General features: G+C 47.4%; 1 protein-coding gene across 1 annotated transcript; it reads right to left on the bottom strand.

Moving 5' to 3' along the window:
- Positions 1-1,213: 1,213 nt before the first annotated feature.
- Positions 1,214-14,484, bottom strand: LOC145548630 (sodium/potassium-transporting ATPase subunit beta-2-like). Its single transcript, XM_081599394.1, has 8 exons — positions 14,114-14,484; positions 12,189-12,317; positions 8,621-8,725; positions 8,394-8,473; positions 7,933-8,058; positions 6,191-6,250; positions 5,436-5,531; positions 1,214-1,681 (listed from the first exon to the last, which is right to left on the bottom strand). The coding sequence occupies exons 1-8, from the start codon at positions 14,364-14,366 to the stop codon at positions 1,508-1,510; spliced, it is 1,023 nt and encodes a 340-aa protein (XP_081455520.1). The 5' UTR covers positions 14,367-14,484; the 3' UTR covers positions 1,214-1,507.
- Between the last annotated feature and the right edge of the window lie 5,117 nt (positions 14,485-19,601).

Below are 19,601 nucleotides of genomic sequence, written 5' to 3'. Positions count from 1 at the left end.
CTCTATAGGAAGACATTTGGAGGACAGCAGTGCAGGTAAGAGGCGTGTCATCAGAGGGCGTTCATCGCCACGGTGATGAAGACAGTAAACAAAAACAAACATGGAAACAAAAACATCCAATCAGTGACTCTAACTCGTTAACTAAACTAATTAACTGATTCTCTAATTAACTAACGAGCTGCACGTAGGTAAAGAAACAAAGACAGGTTATGGAAGATAGGATGTTGCCATGGTTACCAAAGTTGTAGTCTGATTGGCTGTGACTTAATCTGTTTCTATGGCAACAGAGGAGAAACTGAGAAACCAGTTTCCTTGTTATTAATTTGGTTTAATCTGTTTACATCATCCTGACATCTGGATCCTGAACTGGTTCGTGTTCCAACATGAACCAGTTCCTGAACCGGTTCACGTTGACTGGTCTATTTTAGGAGTCACTGCAGCTGAACGAGTTTCTGATCCGACTTTAGGAATTAAATAGTAATAAATATTGATCATTTTACTAATTTAATAAATGGAAATGATCTTTATGCTTCCTGTTGACCAACATTGATCTGTTTAGTCTTATTGTGTTTTTAAAGCTTTTTATATTTGATTTTATCACCATGATGTATTTTATTTACCTTGTGAAACATTTTTGCAGTTTGAAAAGTTTGAAATGTGTTTATAAATAAATTTGATGTTGACAAATAATGTAAACATAAATAAGCAGGACATAAATAAACATACAAATAAATGTCTATAAATATGTGTAATAAATGATTATGTTTGATTCATGCAGATTATTCAATGCTCTGAGATTACTGTGATCTGATTGGTTCTCAGAGACAGTGACATCACAGTGTTTGTGCTTTCTGATTGGTCCGTTTCAGGGTTTAAACCACAGGTGTCCAGAGTGGGTCCACAGTGGGTCCACAGTGGGTCCTGGAGGTCCATGGAGGCCCAACATCCTGCATGTTTTATTCTCCCTGGTTTAACCTGGATCAGATGATGGATCATTAGAGGCCTGAGAGGAACATTGACAGGTTGTTTCTGCCACCAGGGAGAGAATCAAACATGCAGGATGTCTCCAGGACCCACTTTGGGCCTCCAGGACCCACTTTGGGCCTCCAGGACCCACTCTGGGCCTCCAGGACCCACTTTGGGCCTCCAGGACCCACTCTGGGCCTCCAGGACCCACTTTGGGCCCCACCAGCCTAAACTGTAAAGGATCAAATCCCAGAAAACAGAACCGTTTTATTTCAGTCACTGAGTCGGTCAGAAAAACTAGTAAGAGAAAACGAAACGGATCAGGGCAGTGAATGCACCACGAGTGCGGGCAGTGAATGCATCATGAATGAGTGAATCGGTTTGGGTTTCCAAGAGAAGAATAAAATCAATGAACCACTAATGTGTGAAGTGATTCTGTATTTGGTCAGCGAATGCATCACAGATGTCAGCGAATGCATCACGGATGTCAGCGAATGCATCACAGATGTCAGCGAATGCATCACGGATGTCAGCGAATGCATCACAGAGCTTCCTGGCCGTCGATCCTCAGCTTGAAGGAAACCCGTCCGGCGAATTTGTCCCGTTCGCTGCCGGCCATCAGCGTGTTGGACGTCACCTTACACTCCACGTTGATGTCGGTGTTCAGAGAGGCGTTCAGGAACTTCACGGCCACCAGAGGCTGGGTGTAGTTCACCTGAGGTACCAAACACATCACACCTCAGACCCACTGATTCACCAGATTATAATCTGTTATCTGTGAACACGGACCTGCTGGATCCTCAGTCTGGCTGGAATCAGATTAAATCATAGAAAACTTTGTCCAGAACCAGTTTAGAGTTGGTACAGTTAAAATGATAAAGGAAGAAAAGAGCAGAAAACAAAACTGATTCTTAAATCTGTAAATCTGATCAGTTTTACAGAACCAGGAGAATAGAACCGGTCCAGGTCCACAGCCCTGAGGAACACCACAATGCTTATAACGGTTTTAATAACAGGAGAAATAAAGTTATTAATGTCTGACCCTACAGGTTTTACTGACGGCTGGTAGACACTCTAGTTTCTCACCTGCAGCCGAGTGGAAAGCTGTGTTATTACTGTCGGAACTGACTGAGTACTACAGAACTATTAGTACTACAGAGCTATTAGTACTACAGAACTATTAGTACTACAGAGCTATTAGTACTACAGAGCTATTAGTACTACAGAACTATTAGTACTACAGAGCTATTAGTACTACAGAACTATTAGTACTACAGAGCTATTAGTACTACAGAGCTATTAGTACTACAGAACTATTAGTACTACAGAGCTATTAGTACTACAGAACTATTAGTACTACAGAGCTATTAGTACTACAGAGCTATTAGTACTACAGAACTATTAGTACTACAGAGCTATTAGTACTACAGAACTATTAGTACTACAGAGCTATTAGTACTACAGAGCTATTAGTACTACAGAACAGTCAGTATTATTACAGTAATACAGTCCAGTGTTGTAATATTTGATATTGGTCTCGGGCGCTGAGGACTCGGCTTTTTATTTCAAGACCAGTGGAGCCCCCAACTGTGACAATATCACTAAACGTACAGCAAACTGTCCAGTTTATTTGTTAACATCTTTGTTCTCAGCGGATGCAAAACGCACCGAGACTTGCCAATCACGTGTTTATGTTACTCCCTTCCCCTCCCCACCTTTCACTCGCACATGGCGCTCCAAGACATGCGTAGTGGTTTCCTCTGAGTGGCAGAAGATGTTTGTCTAATAGTCGGTAATAGATTAGCGCTGCACAAATTATCAGAAACCAGATGGCCACAGCTAACTCAGTAGCGCTTCGCTTTCACAGACGGTGGGAACTACGTCTAACTTTTTTCGTCACTTAGAAAAGTAGTTCAAAAAAGGTTAGCTCCGTTGACATGATGCTAGCAAAGCTAGCTGTACAGAGACACATAAGCATTTGTGATGGAAAAAAAGTCACTCACTGCGCTGAATTATTGTGCGGAGGTGTTGACTGACTTGTCGCATATATGGGACAACGCTGTGTCCAAAAGTCTGCAATATAGTGACGTTGCATTCAGGAACAGTCTGATTCTCCTGAACGGCTCTTTACTTATTGGATAGGACTGGAGTGTCACTGAGAGCTGTTCTTTGTTCCTGTAATGCTCTGCGTACACTGCAGTAGCTATCATTATTTTATTTAATTATGTACATTGATATTTTTTTAATTAACAAATGAAACACAAGAACGAAAGAGGACGCAGAGCATGCGCATTGCTCTGTGATTGTTTTTGTTGAGATGTAATGTGGCAGATGTAATGTGGCAGATGTAATGTGTGCCATGGTGTCGGACTGCCTGGCTTCATGTAGTGGGAGAGAGGGTGAGAACAGTCACGGTGAGCATCTTGTGGTTGGTTACTTCTTGCTTGTTGCTCCTTGGTCAGTGTTCATAGTGGAGCAGTATTTACCGTCAGGGCCTCAATTGCTGTGTTTAATGGTGCAGACAGTGGTGGTTACTAACATGAGCAATATGGGCAACTGCCCAGGGCGTTATTTTTTTAGGCAGGAGACCACCACAGATTGTAGCACAGAGATGGAATCAAAGCAGAACCAAGAGTTTGTTCTGCTTTTAATATTGGTTAAATTTATTAAGTATTTAATATCTAGGTGTTTTTAAGGTAATATTGATCTTTCAGATGAATTTGAGAATCAATTTTGATCATATTTCACATTTTATTGTGTCATGTAGCGCGGGGCGCTGGTCTTGGGTTAGGTGGTCTTGACCACAACACTGATACAGTCATATGTAAAAGTTTGGGCACCCTATTAATCATTTTTATTTCTAAATATTTGGGTGTTTGCAGCAGATATTTCAGTTTGATATATCTAATAACTGATGGACACAGTAATATTTCGGTATTGAAATTAGGTTTATTGTGCTAGCAGAAAATATGCATTAACACAAACTTTGGGTACCCTTATCATTTTATTGATTTGAATACTCCTAACTACTTTTCACTGACTTACTGAAGCACGAAATTGGTTTGATAACGTCATTAAGCTTTGAACTCCATAGCCAGGTGTAGCCAATCATGAGAAAAGGTATTTAATGTGGCCAAATGCAAGTTGTTCTCCTATTTGAATCTCCTCTGAAGAACAGCAACATGGGCACCTCAAAACTTAATGATCTGAAAACAAAGATTGTTCAACACAGTTGTTTAGGAGAAAGATACAAAGTTGTCTCTGAGGTTTAACCTGTCAGTTTCCACTGTGAGGAGCATAGTAAGGACATGGAAGACCACTGGGACAGTTCTTGTTAAGCCCAGAAGTGGCAGGCCAAGAAAAATATCAAGGAGGCAGAGAAGAAGAATGGTGAGAACCGCTGAGGACAACCCACAGACCACCTCCAAAGACCTGCAGCGTCATCTTGCTGCAGATGGTGTCACTGTCCACCGTTCAATGATTCAGCACACTTTGCACAAGGAGAAGCTGTATGGGAGATGCGGAAGAAGCCTTTTCTGCAATTACGCCACAAACAAAGCCGTTTGAAGTATGCAGAGGCACATTTGGACGAGCCAGCTTCATTTTGGAATAAGGTCCTGTGGACTGAAGAAACAAAGATTGAGTTGTTTGGTCATAAAAAAGGCCATTATGCATGGCGGAAATAAAACACAGCTTTCCAAGAAAAACACTTGCTACCCACTGTAAAGTTTGGTGGAGGTTCCATCATGCTTTGGGCTGTGTGGCCAATGCCGGCACTGGGAGTCTTGTTAAAGTTGAAGGTCGCATGGACTCCACTCAATATCAACAGATTCTTTAATGTTTCAGAATCAGTTACAAAGTTGGGCTGAGGATGGATATTTCAGACAATGATCCAGATCTACTCAGGAATTCATGCAGAGGAACAATTACAATGTTCTGGATGGTCATCCAGTCCAGACCTGAATGTCATTGAACATCTGGGATGATTTGCTGTCCATGCTCAGTGACCATCAAACTTAACTGAACTGGAATTGTTTCGTAAAGAGGAAATGTCAAAAATACCTTCATCCAGGATCCAGGAGCTCATTAAAAGCTACAGGAAGCGACTAGAGGCTGTTATTTCTGCTAAACGAGGATCTACGAAATATTAATGTCACTTTTCTGTTGAGGTGCCCAAACTTTTGCACCTGTCAATTTTGTGTTAATGCGTACTGCAGTTTTTATTGATAAACCTCATTTCAATACCGAGATATTACTGTGTCCATCAGTTACTGGTTGCATCAAACTCAAGTATTAAACATCCAAATATTTATGGATAAATATAAATAAGACTAATAGGGGTGCACAAACTTTTCATATGACGGTATTAATACTGACTATTATAATATTAATGTAGTCTAACTGAGTACTACATAGATAGTCATACTCGGTACCCATGGTAGTAATCCAGCCGGTTCTGGCTGAGTTACCTGAGCTTTCTTCCCGTAGTACGGATAGTACATGAGGTTAAAGGTCGCGTTAACAGGGAAATAGGCCAGAGGTCCCATCTTCTCTCTGTCCTCCTTCTGCAAACAGACAACATGAGACGATCAGGAATCTATCTATCTATCTATCTATCTATCTATCTATCTATCTATCTATCTATCTATCTATCTATCTATCTATCTATCTATCTATCTATCTATCTATCTATCTATCTATCTATCTATCTATCTATCTATCTATCTATCTATCTATCTATCTATCTATCTATCTATCTATCTATCTATCTATCTATCTATCTATCTATCTATCTATCTATCTATCTATCTATCTATCTATCTATCTGGTTTCATCTCTCATGGCTCCCTGATGATCATCCGTATCGGATCAGAAACGTTTCATCCCATCAACTAGTCTGATCTGTTGGTTCAGTCCAATCAGTGAAGGAGCTACACTGTTAACCAGCTGGTCATAATGTTCTGCCTGGTCTGTTTCCATAGAACAGGAACCCTGAGAAGGATCTAATGCAGCAGATCTATGGTTACCATCCGCTACACGCCTCCCCACTCAGCGTCATCCTCTTTGTAAAGCTGGAGACACAAATGGACAGACATGGGGACAAATGGACAGACATGGGGACAAATGGACAGACATGGGGACAAATGGACAGACATGGGGACAAATGGACAGACATGGGGACAAATGGACAGATAGCGACTCAGACAGGTGGACACAGTCTGACCTTGGCTCCACAGGTGACATAAGGAGATTGTCCGTCTTTCCCAGGTAGCATTCCGATCACCTGCAGGGAGACGGTGGGAAGAGATTCAGTGATGTAGCTCTATAGCGCCACCATCAGGTGGATCAGAATAAAGCAGCTCTGCAGCGCCACCATCAGGAGGTTCAGAATAAAGCAGCTCTGCAGCGCCACCATCAGGAGGTTCAGAATGAAGCAGCTCTATAGCGCCACCATCAGGTGGATCAGAATAAAGCAGCTCTGCAGCGCCACCATCAGGAGGATCAGAATAAAGCAGCTCTGCAGCGCCACCATCAGGAGGATCAGAATAAAGCAGCTCTGCAGCGCCACCATCAGGAGGATCAGAATAAAGCAGCTCTGCAGCGCCACCATCAGGTGGATCAGAATAAAGCAGCTCTGCAGCGCCACCATCAGGAGGATCAGAATAAAGCAGCTCTGCAGCGCCACCATCAGGTGCAGTCCAACCCTTTGCCTGTAGTTCCAATAACAACCAGAGATGCTGAAGCTCAGCTGGTCCTGCTGCTGCTGGCCTCCAACCAGGAAGTAACTCTTATTCGTCTCGTCTCACCAGACGATCAGATCCAGTTTATTAACAGAAACAGAATCGGTTCTGGTTTGTTGGACCCGCTCCATTAAACACTAAACCCAGTTTAGTTTATTATTCTAATTTCTGAACATTTCTACAGAAACTCTGCAGATCTCAAGCTTTGCAGCAATTCCTCATCCTGAGCAGCAGGTGGCGACAGTGGAGAGAAAAACTCCTGAAGCGACTGGAGTCACAGAACCACTTTAACTTAAAACCCATAAAATCACTGAAATCTTTGGACTTGACATCAACATAATGACTTGACTTGGAAAGACTTTACAGCAAACAGGAAGTGCGCTGTCACAAACAGGAAGTGAGTTCCAGGTTCAGCCATCTTAGACCTCAGTCCCAGCCTTGACCTGTGGACCGAGTCGGAACCGGAGGGACGGAACCAGAAGAGGTCAACAGGAACCTTCAGCTGGAGTCAACAGCTGAAGGTCAACATGCTGACCCTGGGGTCAACAGGATAACCCTGGGGTCAACAGGTTAACCCTAGGGTCAACAGGGGAACCCTGGGGTCAACAGGTTAACCCTGGGGTCAACAGGTTAACCCTGGGGTCAACATGCTGACCCTGGGGTCAACAGGTTAACCCTGGGGTCAACAGGTTAACCCTGGGGTCAACAGGGGAACCCTGGGGTCAACAGGTTAACCCTGGGGTCAACAGGTTAACCCTGGGGTCAACATGCTAACCCTGGGGTCAACAGGGGAACCCTGGGGTCAACAGGTTAACCCTGGGGTCAACAGGTTAACCCTAGGGTCAACAGGGGAACCCTGGGGTCAACAGGTTAACCCTGGGGTCAACAGGGGAACCCTGGGGTCAACATGCTGACCCTGGGGTCAACAGGTTAACCCTGGGGTCAACAGGTTAACCCTAACCTATAGAGGTTGTTCTTCCTCTATGAACCCTGGAGTTCCTCAGGGATCGGCTCTCTGCCCAGAGTTTTTGTCAGTCCATGAACTTCCTGTAGATTTTTAAAATCTGCCATTTTTATCCGTCGCTATGGAGACGACTGACAGGTTTACATGAATCTGGACCGTAACTCTCTGAGTCGATGAGCAGCCGGTGGATTAAATCTTCTTCTCCTCTCTAACAGAGAAACTCACCTGGACAGGTACGTACCGGATCAGAACCCGACCTACCCGGTTCAGTTTGATCAGGATGCAGGGCTGGGCTTTGCTGTAACCATAGAAACGGTCCTCCATCCCTGAGCAGTCGCCCAGCATGGTGCGGTTGAACTGACAGGAGCGTTTGGGATTGTTCCTCACCTGGAGAAGGACAGGTGAGACAGGAAGGGGCGGAGTCAGAGCGGATCAGAACCCCAGAATCGACCCGGTTCAATAACAGCAGCTTTAACTTTACTACTGGACCCGGTCCGCTTGGTTCTGATCTCAGATCACTGAAGATCAGAACCAGCTGGAGGTCCAGAGAGGAACATTAGAGGTCAAAGGTCAGACAGAGAATCCAGTCTGACCCGAGTTACTCTGACATCAAACTGAGGTTCTGGTCCAGAATCGGTCTGACCAATCGGAGACCAGAGCTCTGATTGGTCAGCAGCAGGTGACCTCTGACCCCCCTACAGGTGAGACCAGCAGCTTATTACCTCTCCACTGTCCTCCTGGATGAAATACTGATCAGGTGGACAGTCATCGTTCAGCTGCACCTGGTGGCTGTCGTTGTAGGCTGGACAGGTGAGACGGGTGGGAAGGACAGGTAGAGACATTCAGGTGGAGAGAAGCTTCAGTTAGAACCACTGAGCCACACCTGAACAGGTAAACATTCAGTCAGACTGCAGGAATCTTTTCCAGGTATGTAAACTTCTGGTCTCACAGGTCAGGAAGGCGTTGAGGTTCTGGACGAAGCTGTTCCAGCTCTCTGGGTCCGACACGGAGTACCTGATCTCCAGCTGGTCGCCCTTAGGACGGATCATCATACCTGGAACAGGAGAACCAATCAGGAAGCAGCTCGTTAGAGGAAGCTAAGTTTAGCTTGTAGCTTATCAGTGATCATCACCCGGATCCCACCTGACCAGTTTCCGTTCTAAATGTTCATAAATCTCGTCTTTATTCTGCTCATGTTTAAAAAACTATTTTTTCTGTTTCTGGTTCCTCTGAAGTTCCAGGAAATATTTTGATCCGGATGAAAAACCAAATCATCCCAGAGCAAAAACTTGATTTTGCGTGTTTTCATTTGGTGCATTTATTTTGTAATTTCAATCTGCTCTATGTTATAGTTAAAGTAAACGGAGCTGCTGATTGGTCCAGAACTTCTGTCTCAGTATCACTGGATCTCAGACCTTCGCTTGACCCGGTTAATCAGAACCTCCAGAGTGATGGACTGGGAAACCGGAGCTGATGATTCAACTTTATTCCTGATGAACCCGGTTCTATGGAGCTAAAACTATGGAGCTAAAACTGTGTCATAATTCACAAATGCACAGAACAAGATCAGCACTTGTATTTTTGATGCAAATACAAATATATCTTGATTTCCAGGCTCCTACTGGTCTGAGAGTTTCGCTGCATTTGTGTGTGAATGTTGAGACTCTGACGTCTCAGGACACAAATGTCTTTTTTAATAAATGTTTTATCTGATTGGTTGATCAGCAACCAGATAGCTTCCTTGTTTCAGCCAATCATGAGAACAGAGCCCTACGTTGGGGTAACCTGTATTTCAGCCAATCACATTAGCCCATTCCAACAGCGCCGTTGCTATGACGACGCACGACAGTTTGGACCTCAGCCTGGCTTCTGGCAGCAACAGAGGTAGTGAAATATCTAATGTATTTAGCTATTGTTAAGATGAATTATAAATATTCCTTGTCCGTTTGGCTCTAATGCCGCCGGTGGATTTCACACCGTTTCCTGTCTTTTACTCACTACATCCTCTCATTTACCTGGATTCCAAAAATCTGTGAGCAAAGAACTGAGATCACACAGAGATAACAGCAGGGGGTCCAAGGTGGGTCCTGGAGGGCCGACATCCTGCATGTTTTAGTTCTCCCTGGTTTAGCACACCTGGATCAAAGGATGTGAGCAGTGGACCATCCAGTGCTAATCTTCACCCCATCCTTAGTCCTGCTGATCGTCGGCAGTCCTCGTTAGAGGACTAAGGAGAACATTGACCTGCTGAGGAGCCGTTTCTGCCACCAGGGAGGAACTGAAACATGCAGGATGCCTCCAGGACTTCGGACACCCCTGGATAACAGCGTCCCGATAATCAGCATTTATTCCAGACAGATGCATCCTATCACCACTAAAGCACAACAGAAAACTCAGAGCACAAACACATGAATTTACCTGAGAGAGGGAAAAGGACAAAAGATGGAAACGACAAACTAAAAGCAAAGACGTCTTTGGAGAAATTGCAAAGGGCAAAATCTGATTTGTTCCTCCTGTGTAGAAAGTTTTATAGTGAAGGTGTATTCTTGTCTTTAATTTATTCAAATAAGGCGTATCTTTGCTCATCCAACCAGCAGCTGTCTCTCTGACCTTCTTAAAGTTAGAAACTCCCTGCAATTTGTTTCCAAGATCAAACACCAGTTGTCACCATTATCTAAACACAGTGGAAGCAGAGTTTCTCCTCTACTGCCCCCCCAGAGGTAGTCCTGGCCCCTCCTTGGTCCTCCCAACTTTAAAAGTCTAGCTCCGCCACTGAGCATAGCTCACATAAACATTAGCTCCCGCTAACAGAAACATATGAGGGCAGAGTATCAGACATACAAAACCTGAAATCATTTATAATTACTCCATGTCTCATTATAACCGGAGAGCAAAGCCTGCAGGTTTCGCTCCTACTGACTTCAGAGGACAGACCACCGGGACGCTCCGTACAGACCACCGGGACGCTCCGTACAGACCACCGGGACGCTCCGTCTGCTTCTGGGTTTTCCTGCCTATTTCTCCGGCCAGCGAACCATTCCGCCACCTAGTGGTCGTTTTTCAGACCACTTGGTCTCCTGTCCGCTCAAAAACGCACAATATGTCTAGAAATAAGTTTAGGATATTATAAGGAAGTGCTGCGATCTACCGTTTTCCACCGAACTATTTGCCACTTCGGCTCAGTGAGAAACATTCAGAGGATAAAAACACTAGCAAAACTCAGATGTCCCAGCTTTTACTAGCATGTAAACGCACCATCTACACACATCTGGGCGCGAAGCGTAAAATGAGTCTCAGAAATAGTTGTTCACTCGGAACTGGATCTGTGTGTAAATGCAGATTTGTGTGTGTACCAGGTGATCTGTGTACTTTATCAACATTTATAGGCGTCGGAGAAGGTTTGTTTTATTTTTAAGGTTTACCAATCCAGTATTACACACACACAGATATTTTGAGACTATTTTCACTCCATAGATAGATATGGGTCACATTCGAAAAAGAATCCGACCTGTGCTGTTCACACTGCCATGAAAAGATCAGATACAGGTCGCAGTGTAAACCAGCTTCTGCAGCGAAACTCACAGGCCAGAAGGAGTTTGGAAATGTAGATCCAGTAGTGAGGATGGAGGTCAGAGCCTCAGAGGATGAAGAGAAACTGCTTCTAGTTACTAAATCAACTTCCTGTATCTGCAGATCAGAATGAAGGACTTCCTGTCTAAACAGGAAGCAGTTCATCTCTGGCGTTCTGTGAGTCGGGTTCTGGTTCTGAGAGGAAACCAGTTTCCACCAGATGAAGATCCAACTGCAGATCTGAAGGGTCACTGAGTGAGTTGGTTCCAGCATCAGTAAAGGTCAGAGGTCACCACTGCAGTGTGAGCTCAACATGTCAAACCTGGTTCTGATTTCTGGGTTTTCATGTCAGTTTGTTTATTATTATTATTTATTAAACATCTTTAACTTTATTAAATTAAACAGAATTTATCTTAATATTAATATTTAATAATAAAATTCATAAAGTTTCTGTTCTGGTCGTCCGTATTTCCCTGAGGTCAGGAATCTCTGGGTCATCAACAGAACTTGGGGCCGTCACCATGGTAACCAGGTTCGTCCCTCTCACCTCTGCCTGTCACCATGGTAACCAGGTTCGTCCCTCTCACCTCTGCCTGTCACCATGGTAACCAGGTTCGTCCCTCTCACCTCTGCCTGTCACCATGGTGACCAGGTTCGTCCCTCTCACCTCTGCCTGTCACCATGGTGACCAGGTTCGTCCCTCTCACCTCTGCCTGTCACCATGGTAACCAGGTGTGTCCCTCTCACCTCTGCCTGTCACCATGGTGACCAGGTTCGTCCCTCTCACCTCTGCCTGTCACCATGGTGACCAGGTTCGTCCCTCTCACCTCTGCCTGTCACCATGGTGACCAGGTTCGTCCCTCTCACCTCTGCCTGTCACCATGGTGACCAGGTTCGTCCCTCTCACCTCTGCCTGTCACCATGGTAACCAGGTGTGTCCCTCTCACCTGGCGTGCCCAGGCGGTCCTGCCAGGTGGGCTTGTAGTCGTCCAGCGTCAGCAGCAGGATGTACATGGTCAGAGCGAACAGCCCGGCCAGGAACAGATAGAAGACCAGATAGAAGAGCAGGACCAGGCCTGAGGAAGAGGAGGAGAGGATGAAGGGCAGGACGGGTCAGAACCTGCAGGTCTTACTGCCCCCCTATCTACCCTGTTACCACCCTAATGCCCCCCTCATCTCCTCTCTGATCCCCTGATGACCCACATCCAGGGGCAGGTGTTACCATGACAACAGGGAGCATTGGAGGCTACAGGCTAGCTAGCTCAACTAGCATCACAGACAACGTCAATCTGTGGGTTACCATAGCAACAAGCAGGTCAGCCGATCCTGGATGAGTTAAACCCAGGAATGATGTTCACCTGGACCCGGATACCAGAACCAGAACCTTCACCTGGGTCTTCAGAACCTCTGATCGGACCTCTGCAGAACCTCACTAGAACCCATAACACCACAGCAAGTTCTGGAACTGGACTGGACCCGGTTCTGGGGAACATCTGGACCTTCTCAGCAGGTTCTGGGCACCATCGGGTCAGAACCCGGTTCCTCTGACAGAACCGGCCTCCAGGTCCACTAGGACGCCGATCAGAACCACCCGACCCGGATTCAGTCTCCTCCTCCAGAACTGAAGCCATCAAACGGGTCTGCAGGCAGAACCGGGTCAGAACTCAGAACCAACCAGAACCAGAACCCGTCTAGATCAGGGACTTGGAGACTCGGTGATGATTGGCTCCAGTTCTTCTGGTCGTTTGACTGTTGCCATGGAAACACCCAGCCAGAGGAAAGGTGTCCTGTCCCTTTAAGAGGAATCTGGTTCTCCCAGGTTGAAGCGTCCAATCAGAGCGGCCGCTGCTCTAATCCAGATTAACACTGCAGGGAGTGGGGGAGGGTTCAGCCCCAGTGCATCATGGGAGATATTATCCTCACAGACAGTTATAAACCCATCAGAACCAGAACCGGGTCAGGATGGTCTCTGATCCGAAGGGGCGTGGCCTAACCTGGAGCACCAGACCTGAGAGGTCAGAGGTCACAGCGGAGACGCCGAGTTCATTAAATCAACTATCAGTAATTATTTAATAAAAACTAAACTAATGGAAATAAAACCGTCTCCATGGCAACCAGCAGCACAACAAACAGAATAAATGAACAAATATTGATTAAAACTGATAATCAATAATGTCTGGATGACATCAGTCCTGCTGGTTCTGGTTGTGGTTACAGCAGAACCGGCCGGGTTCTACTGGTGTTCTGACACGATTACTGGGACCAGAACCAGAACCATCAGACGAACTAACAGCTTCCTGCATTAAAGCTCGGTGTTGGCAGCATCATGCTGAGGATTCCGGGTTAATCCAGAACCAACCCAGTTCCAGTGGACCAGTTTGATTTCAAAAACACCGGAACCAGAACCAGATCTGGTACCAGATTATTAACTAAAACCTGCAACTAACTAAACCGGACCGGCACCAGGTCACCTGGTACCGGGACAAACCCAGCTGGTGGTGGACCAGAACCGGTCCTGCATCAGAACCAGCTGATGGAGGACGGGTTCTGATGGACGTCTGGTTCTGATGGAGGACGGGTTCTGATGGAGGTCTGGTTCTGATGGAGGACGGGTTCTGATGGAGGTCGGGTTCTGATGGACGTCTGGTTCTGATGGAGGACGGGTTCTGATGGAGGTCTGGTTCTGATGGAGGTCTGGTTCTGATGGAGGACGGGTTCTGGTCCATCAGCTGGTTCTACAGCAGTCTGACGTCACAGCGGATCAATGAAGTGATGAAGAGGAGGCTGCTTGGCCTTCATCTCTAATAATCAGCCTCATGGATCAATAATCTGAACAGACCGCGCGGGCGCGCGCACGGCGCCGCGCACTCACCCCAGCTCGTGGCCGTGCGTCCCAGCAGCTCGTGCGTGCGCGGGTTCCAGAAAAAGTCCCGCCAATCGCTGGAGGCGCGGCGGGAATCCTCCTTTGATCCGGACATGACGCTGAGGATGAGGAGGATGAAGATGCGGCGAGGATCGATCGGCGAGGATGAGGAGGGTGATGGAGGTGATGATGAAGGACACAGAGACGCTGCGTTCAGCCCCGCAGCGGTGACGTCATCGGGCCAATCAGGGAGCGGCTGCATCGAGGCCCCGCCCCCCGAGGCTGATTCACTATGACGTCACGGAGGGACGTTTCTCCTCGCGCTGTCTCAGATGCGCGATGACGTCCCAGTTTCCTGTTGCCCCTCAAGAAAATGCTGCGGTGTTTGACGGGATCCCCAGAGGGTCAGAACCAATCAATATAAACTCCATTCATATCGATTATTGCCCTCTGATGAGTCAGAAAACAGCTAAATGTTAATATTCTATTAGACGTGTTTGTATATTTTATTAGTTCAACATTTTTGAAAATATAAATTGGAAGTGAATTTGGTTGCTCCTAAAAAAATACTTAAATAATAAAGTAAGAGAAACTTCTTATAAAATAATTTATCCAGTTATTTTGATCAGAAGATATAAATATTATCTGGATCCTTTTTGTTCTGTCAAAGTCCTGAAGAAAAGCTGGTTCATCTATTTTGGGTTATAATAAAATATTGTGGACAAAATGTCACTTTTCTTAGTTTCACTTTAACCGATCAGGAAGTTTTGATGGAGAAATGAGACAGAATGTTTATATGTTTATTTATGGTCAATATTATATTCACACCTCCAAATATTTATAACAAAAGCTAATTTACAGATTTTATTCTCTATTAATATAAAATCAGAGGTGATGTTGAGCGACAGCATTAAAACAAATCATGATTTTTACCCGTCAAATTAAACACGTCATATTAACATTCAGCTGGTTGAATCCAGATTTAACTTTTTCTCTGACTGTGGCCCCAATAACTTATAATAACTGAAATAAATGGATTAACACAACATGAAAACTCTTTATAGTGGAGACTTGAATTAAATCAACCGTTTCTACCAAAGGTTTGGGATGAACTTCCTGACCAGACGCTGCGAAGCCTCCAGTCTTAAACCTTCAACCTTAACCAGGCTACAGCCAGAAGGATGATTTATTCATACGTTGGTAAAGCCTCACATGCCAAACTGTCGTGATCCGTGTTTCTATGTGTTTAGTTTGGAGTTTCTGTGTGATCCTGTTCCCTCCTGTCTCTGTGTTGATTGTCTCCCAGGTGTGTTTAGTCTCACCTGTTGTCTCTGTTCTTGTCTCTGTGATGTCGTCTGTTTTCCAGTTTTCCAGTTTTCCCTGTTGTTCCTCGTCATGGATTATCATCATTAAATTCATTCTTTCACTACATCCTGGTCTACCTGCTTCCACCTCCTCACCACAACCAACCAGCTCATGACAAAACCGTTCAAATCATAAATGCTCTTAAAGAACTGCAGCCCTCCAGAAGTGACTTGATTCTGACTGTAAATTTCCCCACTGCGGGATTAATAAAGGAATATCTTCTCTCATCCGACATGTGAAATAATTATGTTCTGTAATCAGGACAGTTTGTAACCAGATCCGTTCTGCGTTGGGCTGGTTTTACGGATGGATCAGGCAGTTTGTCTTTAAAAGGAGGGTTCTCCTTTATTCTGACGAGAACAACATAGAAAACCAACATGTTACATCATGTTACAAGCTGTAACATGATGTAACATGTTACAGCCTGTAACATGTTACATGTTACAGGCTGTAACATGATGTAACATGTTACAGGCTGTAACATGTTACATCATGTTACAGGCTGTAACATGTTACAAGCTGTAACATGTAACATGTTACAAGCTGTAACATGTAACATGTTACAAGCTGAAACATGTAACATGTTACAATGTAACATGTTACAGCCTGTAACATGTTACATCATGTTACATGTTACATCATGTTACAAGCTGTAACATGTTACAGCTTGTAACATGTAACATGTTACAGCTTGTAACATGTTACATGTTACAGCTTGTAACATGTTACATGTTACATCATGTTACATGTTACAAGCTGTAACATGTAACATGATGTAACATGTAACATGTTACAGCCTGTAACATGTTACATCATGTTACAGGCTGTAACATGTTACATCATGTAACATGTTACAGCCTGTAACATGTTACATGTTTCAGCTTGTAACATGTAACATGTTACATCATGTTACATGTTACAGCTTGTAACATGTAACATGTTACAGCTTGTAACATGTTACATGTTACAAGCTGTAACATGTTACATGTTACAGCTTGTAACATCATGTAACAAGCTGCCCGCTCCAAGTCCTACACAAGAGTACATAACAAATGAATGAATCTATGAATAAACTGAATGTATTTAGATGAAAAATAACCAGCACACCTCTCCCACAGGACATGACAAAAGGGGAGGGGCTAAAGGGCGCAAACAATTTAAAGACAATACCACAGAAGAAGAAATAAAATGGAGGGGCTTCCAAACGTGGTTAAAACAATGACAGGTGTTTCAGTCAGATAAGAAACAATGCAAATAACAAAAAAAGGACATTTTGTGTAATTATAACAAAAGAGAATTAGAACCAGGTTACACTGGGATATTATATCTGTAATCACTGATGTTCTGGTACGATCCTTTATACAAGGCAGGTCACACCTGGGCCATTGATGGCAGGTCACACCTGGGCCGGTGACGGTAGGGAACACCTGGACCGGTGACGGTAGGGAACACCTGGGCCGGTGACGGTAGGGAACACCTGGGCCGGTGACGGTAGGTCACACCTGGGCCATTGATGGCAGGTCACACCTGGGCCGGTGACGGTAGGGAACACCTGGGCTGGTGACGGTAGGGAACACCTGGGCCGGTGACGGTAGGGAACACCTGGGCCATTGACGGCAGGTCACACCTGGGCCGGTGACGGTAGGGAACACCTGGGCCGGTGACGGTAGGGAACACCTGGGCCGGTGACGGTAGGGAACACCTGGGCCGGTGACGGTAGGGAACACCTGGGCCGGTGACGGTAGGGAACACCTGGGCCGGTGACGGTAGGGAACACCTGGGCCATTGACGGCAGGTCACACCTGGGCCATTGACGGCAGGTCACACCTGGGCCGGTGACGGTAGGGAACACCTGGGCCGGTGACGGTAGGCCACACCTGGGCCGGTGACGGTAGGGAACACCTGGGCCGGTGACGGTAGGGAACATCTGGGCCATTGATAGTGGGTCACACCTGGGCCGGTGACGGTAGGGAACACCTGGGCCGGTGACGGTAGGGAACACCTGGGCTGGTGATGGTAGGGAACATCTGGGCCATTGATAGTGGGTCACACCTGGGCCGGTGACGGTAGGGAACACCTGGGCCGGTGACGGTAGGGAACACCTGGGCCGGTGACGGTAGGGAACACCTGGGCCGGTGACGGTAGGGAACACCTGGGCCGGTGACGGCAGGCCACACCGGGGCCGGTGACGGTAGGGAACACCTGGGCCGGTCATGGCAGGTCACACCTGGGCCATTGATGGCAGGTCACACCTGGGCCGGTGACGGTAGGGAACACCTGGGCCGGTGACGGTAGGGAACACCTGGGCCGGTGACGGTAGGGAACACCTGGGCCGGTGACGGTAGGGCACACCTGGGCCGGTGACGGTAGGGAACACCTGGGCCGGTGACGGTAGGGAACACCTGGGCCGGTGACGGTAGGGAACACCTGGGCCGGTGACGGTAGGGAACACCTGGGCCGGTGACGGTAGGGAACACCTGGGCCGGTGACGGTAGGGAACACCTGGGCCATTGATGGCAGGTCACACCTGGGCCATTGATGGTGGGTCACACCTGGGCCATTGACGGTAGGGAACACCTGGGCCAGTGACGGTAGGCCACACCTGGGCCGGTGACGGTAGGGAACACCTGGGCCGGTGACGGTAGGGAACATCTGGGCCATTGATAGTGGGTCACACCTGGGCCGGTGACGGTAGGGAACACCTGGGCCGGTGACGGTAGGGAACACCTGGGCTGGTGATGGTAGGGAACATCTGGGCCATTGATAGTGGGTCACACCTGGGCCGGTGACGGTAGGGAACACCTGGGCCGGTGACGGTAGGGAACACCTGGGCTGGTGATGGTAGGGAACACCTGGACTGGTGATGGTAGGGAACACCTGGGCCGGTGACGGTAGGGAACACTTGGGCCGGTGATGGTAGGGAACACCTGGGCCATTGATAGTGGGTCACACCTGGGCCGGTGACGGTAGGGAACACCTGGGCCGGTGACGGTAGGGAACACCTGGGCCGGTGATGGTAGGGAACACCTGGGCTGGTGACGGTAGGGAACACCTGGGCCGGTCATGGCAGGTCACACCTGGGCCATTGATGGTGGGTCACATCTGGGCCATTGATGGTGGGTCACACCTGGGCCGGTGACGGTAGGGAACACCTGGGCCGGTGACGGTAGGGAACACCTGGGCCGGTGACGGTAGGGAACACCTGGGCCATTGATGGCAGGTCACACCTGGGCCGGTGACGGTAGGGAACACCTGGGCCGGTGACGGTAGGGAACACCTGGGCCGGTGACGGTAGGGAACACCTGGGCCGGTGACGGTAGGGAACACCTGGGCCGGTGACGGTAGGGAACACCTGGGCCGGTGACGGTAGGGAACACCTGGGCCATTGATGGCAGGTCACACCTGGGCCATTGATGGTGGGTCACACCTGGGCCATTGATGGTGGGTCACATCTGGGCCATTGATGGTGGGTCACACCTGGGCCGGTGACGGTAGGGAACACCTGGGCCGGTGACGGTAGGCCACACCTGGGCCGGTGACGGTAGGGAACACCTGGGCCGGTGACAGTAGGGAACACCTGGGCCGGTGACGGTAGGGAACACCTGGGCCATTGACGGCAGGTCACACCTGGGCCGGTGACGGTAGGGAACACCTGGGCCGGTGACGGTAGGGAACACCTGGGCCGGTGACGGTAGGGAACACCTGGGCCGGTGACGGTAGGGAACACCTGGGCCGGTGACGGTAGGGAACACCTGGGCCGGTGACGGTAGGGAACACCTGGGCCGGTGACGGTAGGGAACACCTGGGCCGGTGACGGTAGGGAACACCTGGGCCGGTGACGGTAGGGAACATCTGGGCCGGAGACGGTAGGGAACACCTGGGCCGGTGATGCCAACCATGAAAGATCCAATTCTCAGCAAAGTGTGGAGCTTCACCATGAATAAGTGGCCAAATTATGTGCAGGATGAAGCACCTTAGATCTGTCAGCAGGAGGAGGACGTGTCCTTTGGGGACGGCATGTTGTCAAACCACCAGGTTACTGAAAGATCTGCATCATGAACATCCAGGCATCTGTTGTATGAAAGCTCTCGTTACCTGAGGTGGCCAAGGTGTGAAGGCGACATACAGGAAC

Source organism: Poecilia reticulata, chromosome 18 (genome assembly GCF_904066995.2).
Source record: "Poecilia reticulata chromosome 18, P_reticulata-male-v2, whole genome shotgun sequence".
Classification (NCBI taxonomy): domain Eukaryota; kingdom Metazoa; phylum Chordata; class Actinopteri; order Cyprinodontiformes; family Poeciliidae; genus Poecilia; species Poecilia reticulata.
The sequence above is the reverse complement of the archived record's forward strand: the minus strand, read 5'-3'. Positions and strand labels throughout refer to the sequence as shown.

Coding starts and splice junctions, on each gene's coding strand:
- LOC145548630 (XM_081599394.1), bottom strand. CDS start 14,366: ATGCAGCCGCTCCCTGATTGGCCCGATGACGTCACCGCTGCGGGGCTG. Junction 8,726..12,188: donor GGACCGCCTGGGCACGCCAG/GTGAGAGGGACA, acceptor CTCCTGTTCCAG/GTATGATGATCCGTCCTAAG. Junction 8,059..8,393: donor TCCAGGAGGACAGTGGAGAG/GTAATAAGCTGC, acceptor GTCCTTCTCCAG/GTGAGGAACAATCCCAAACG.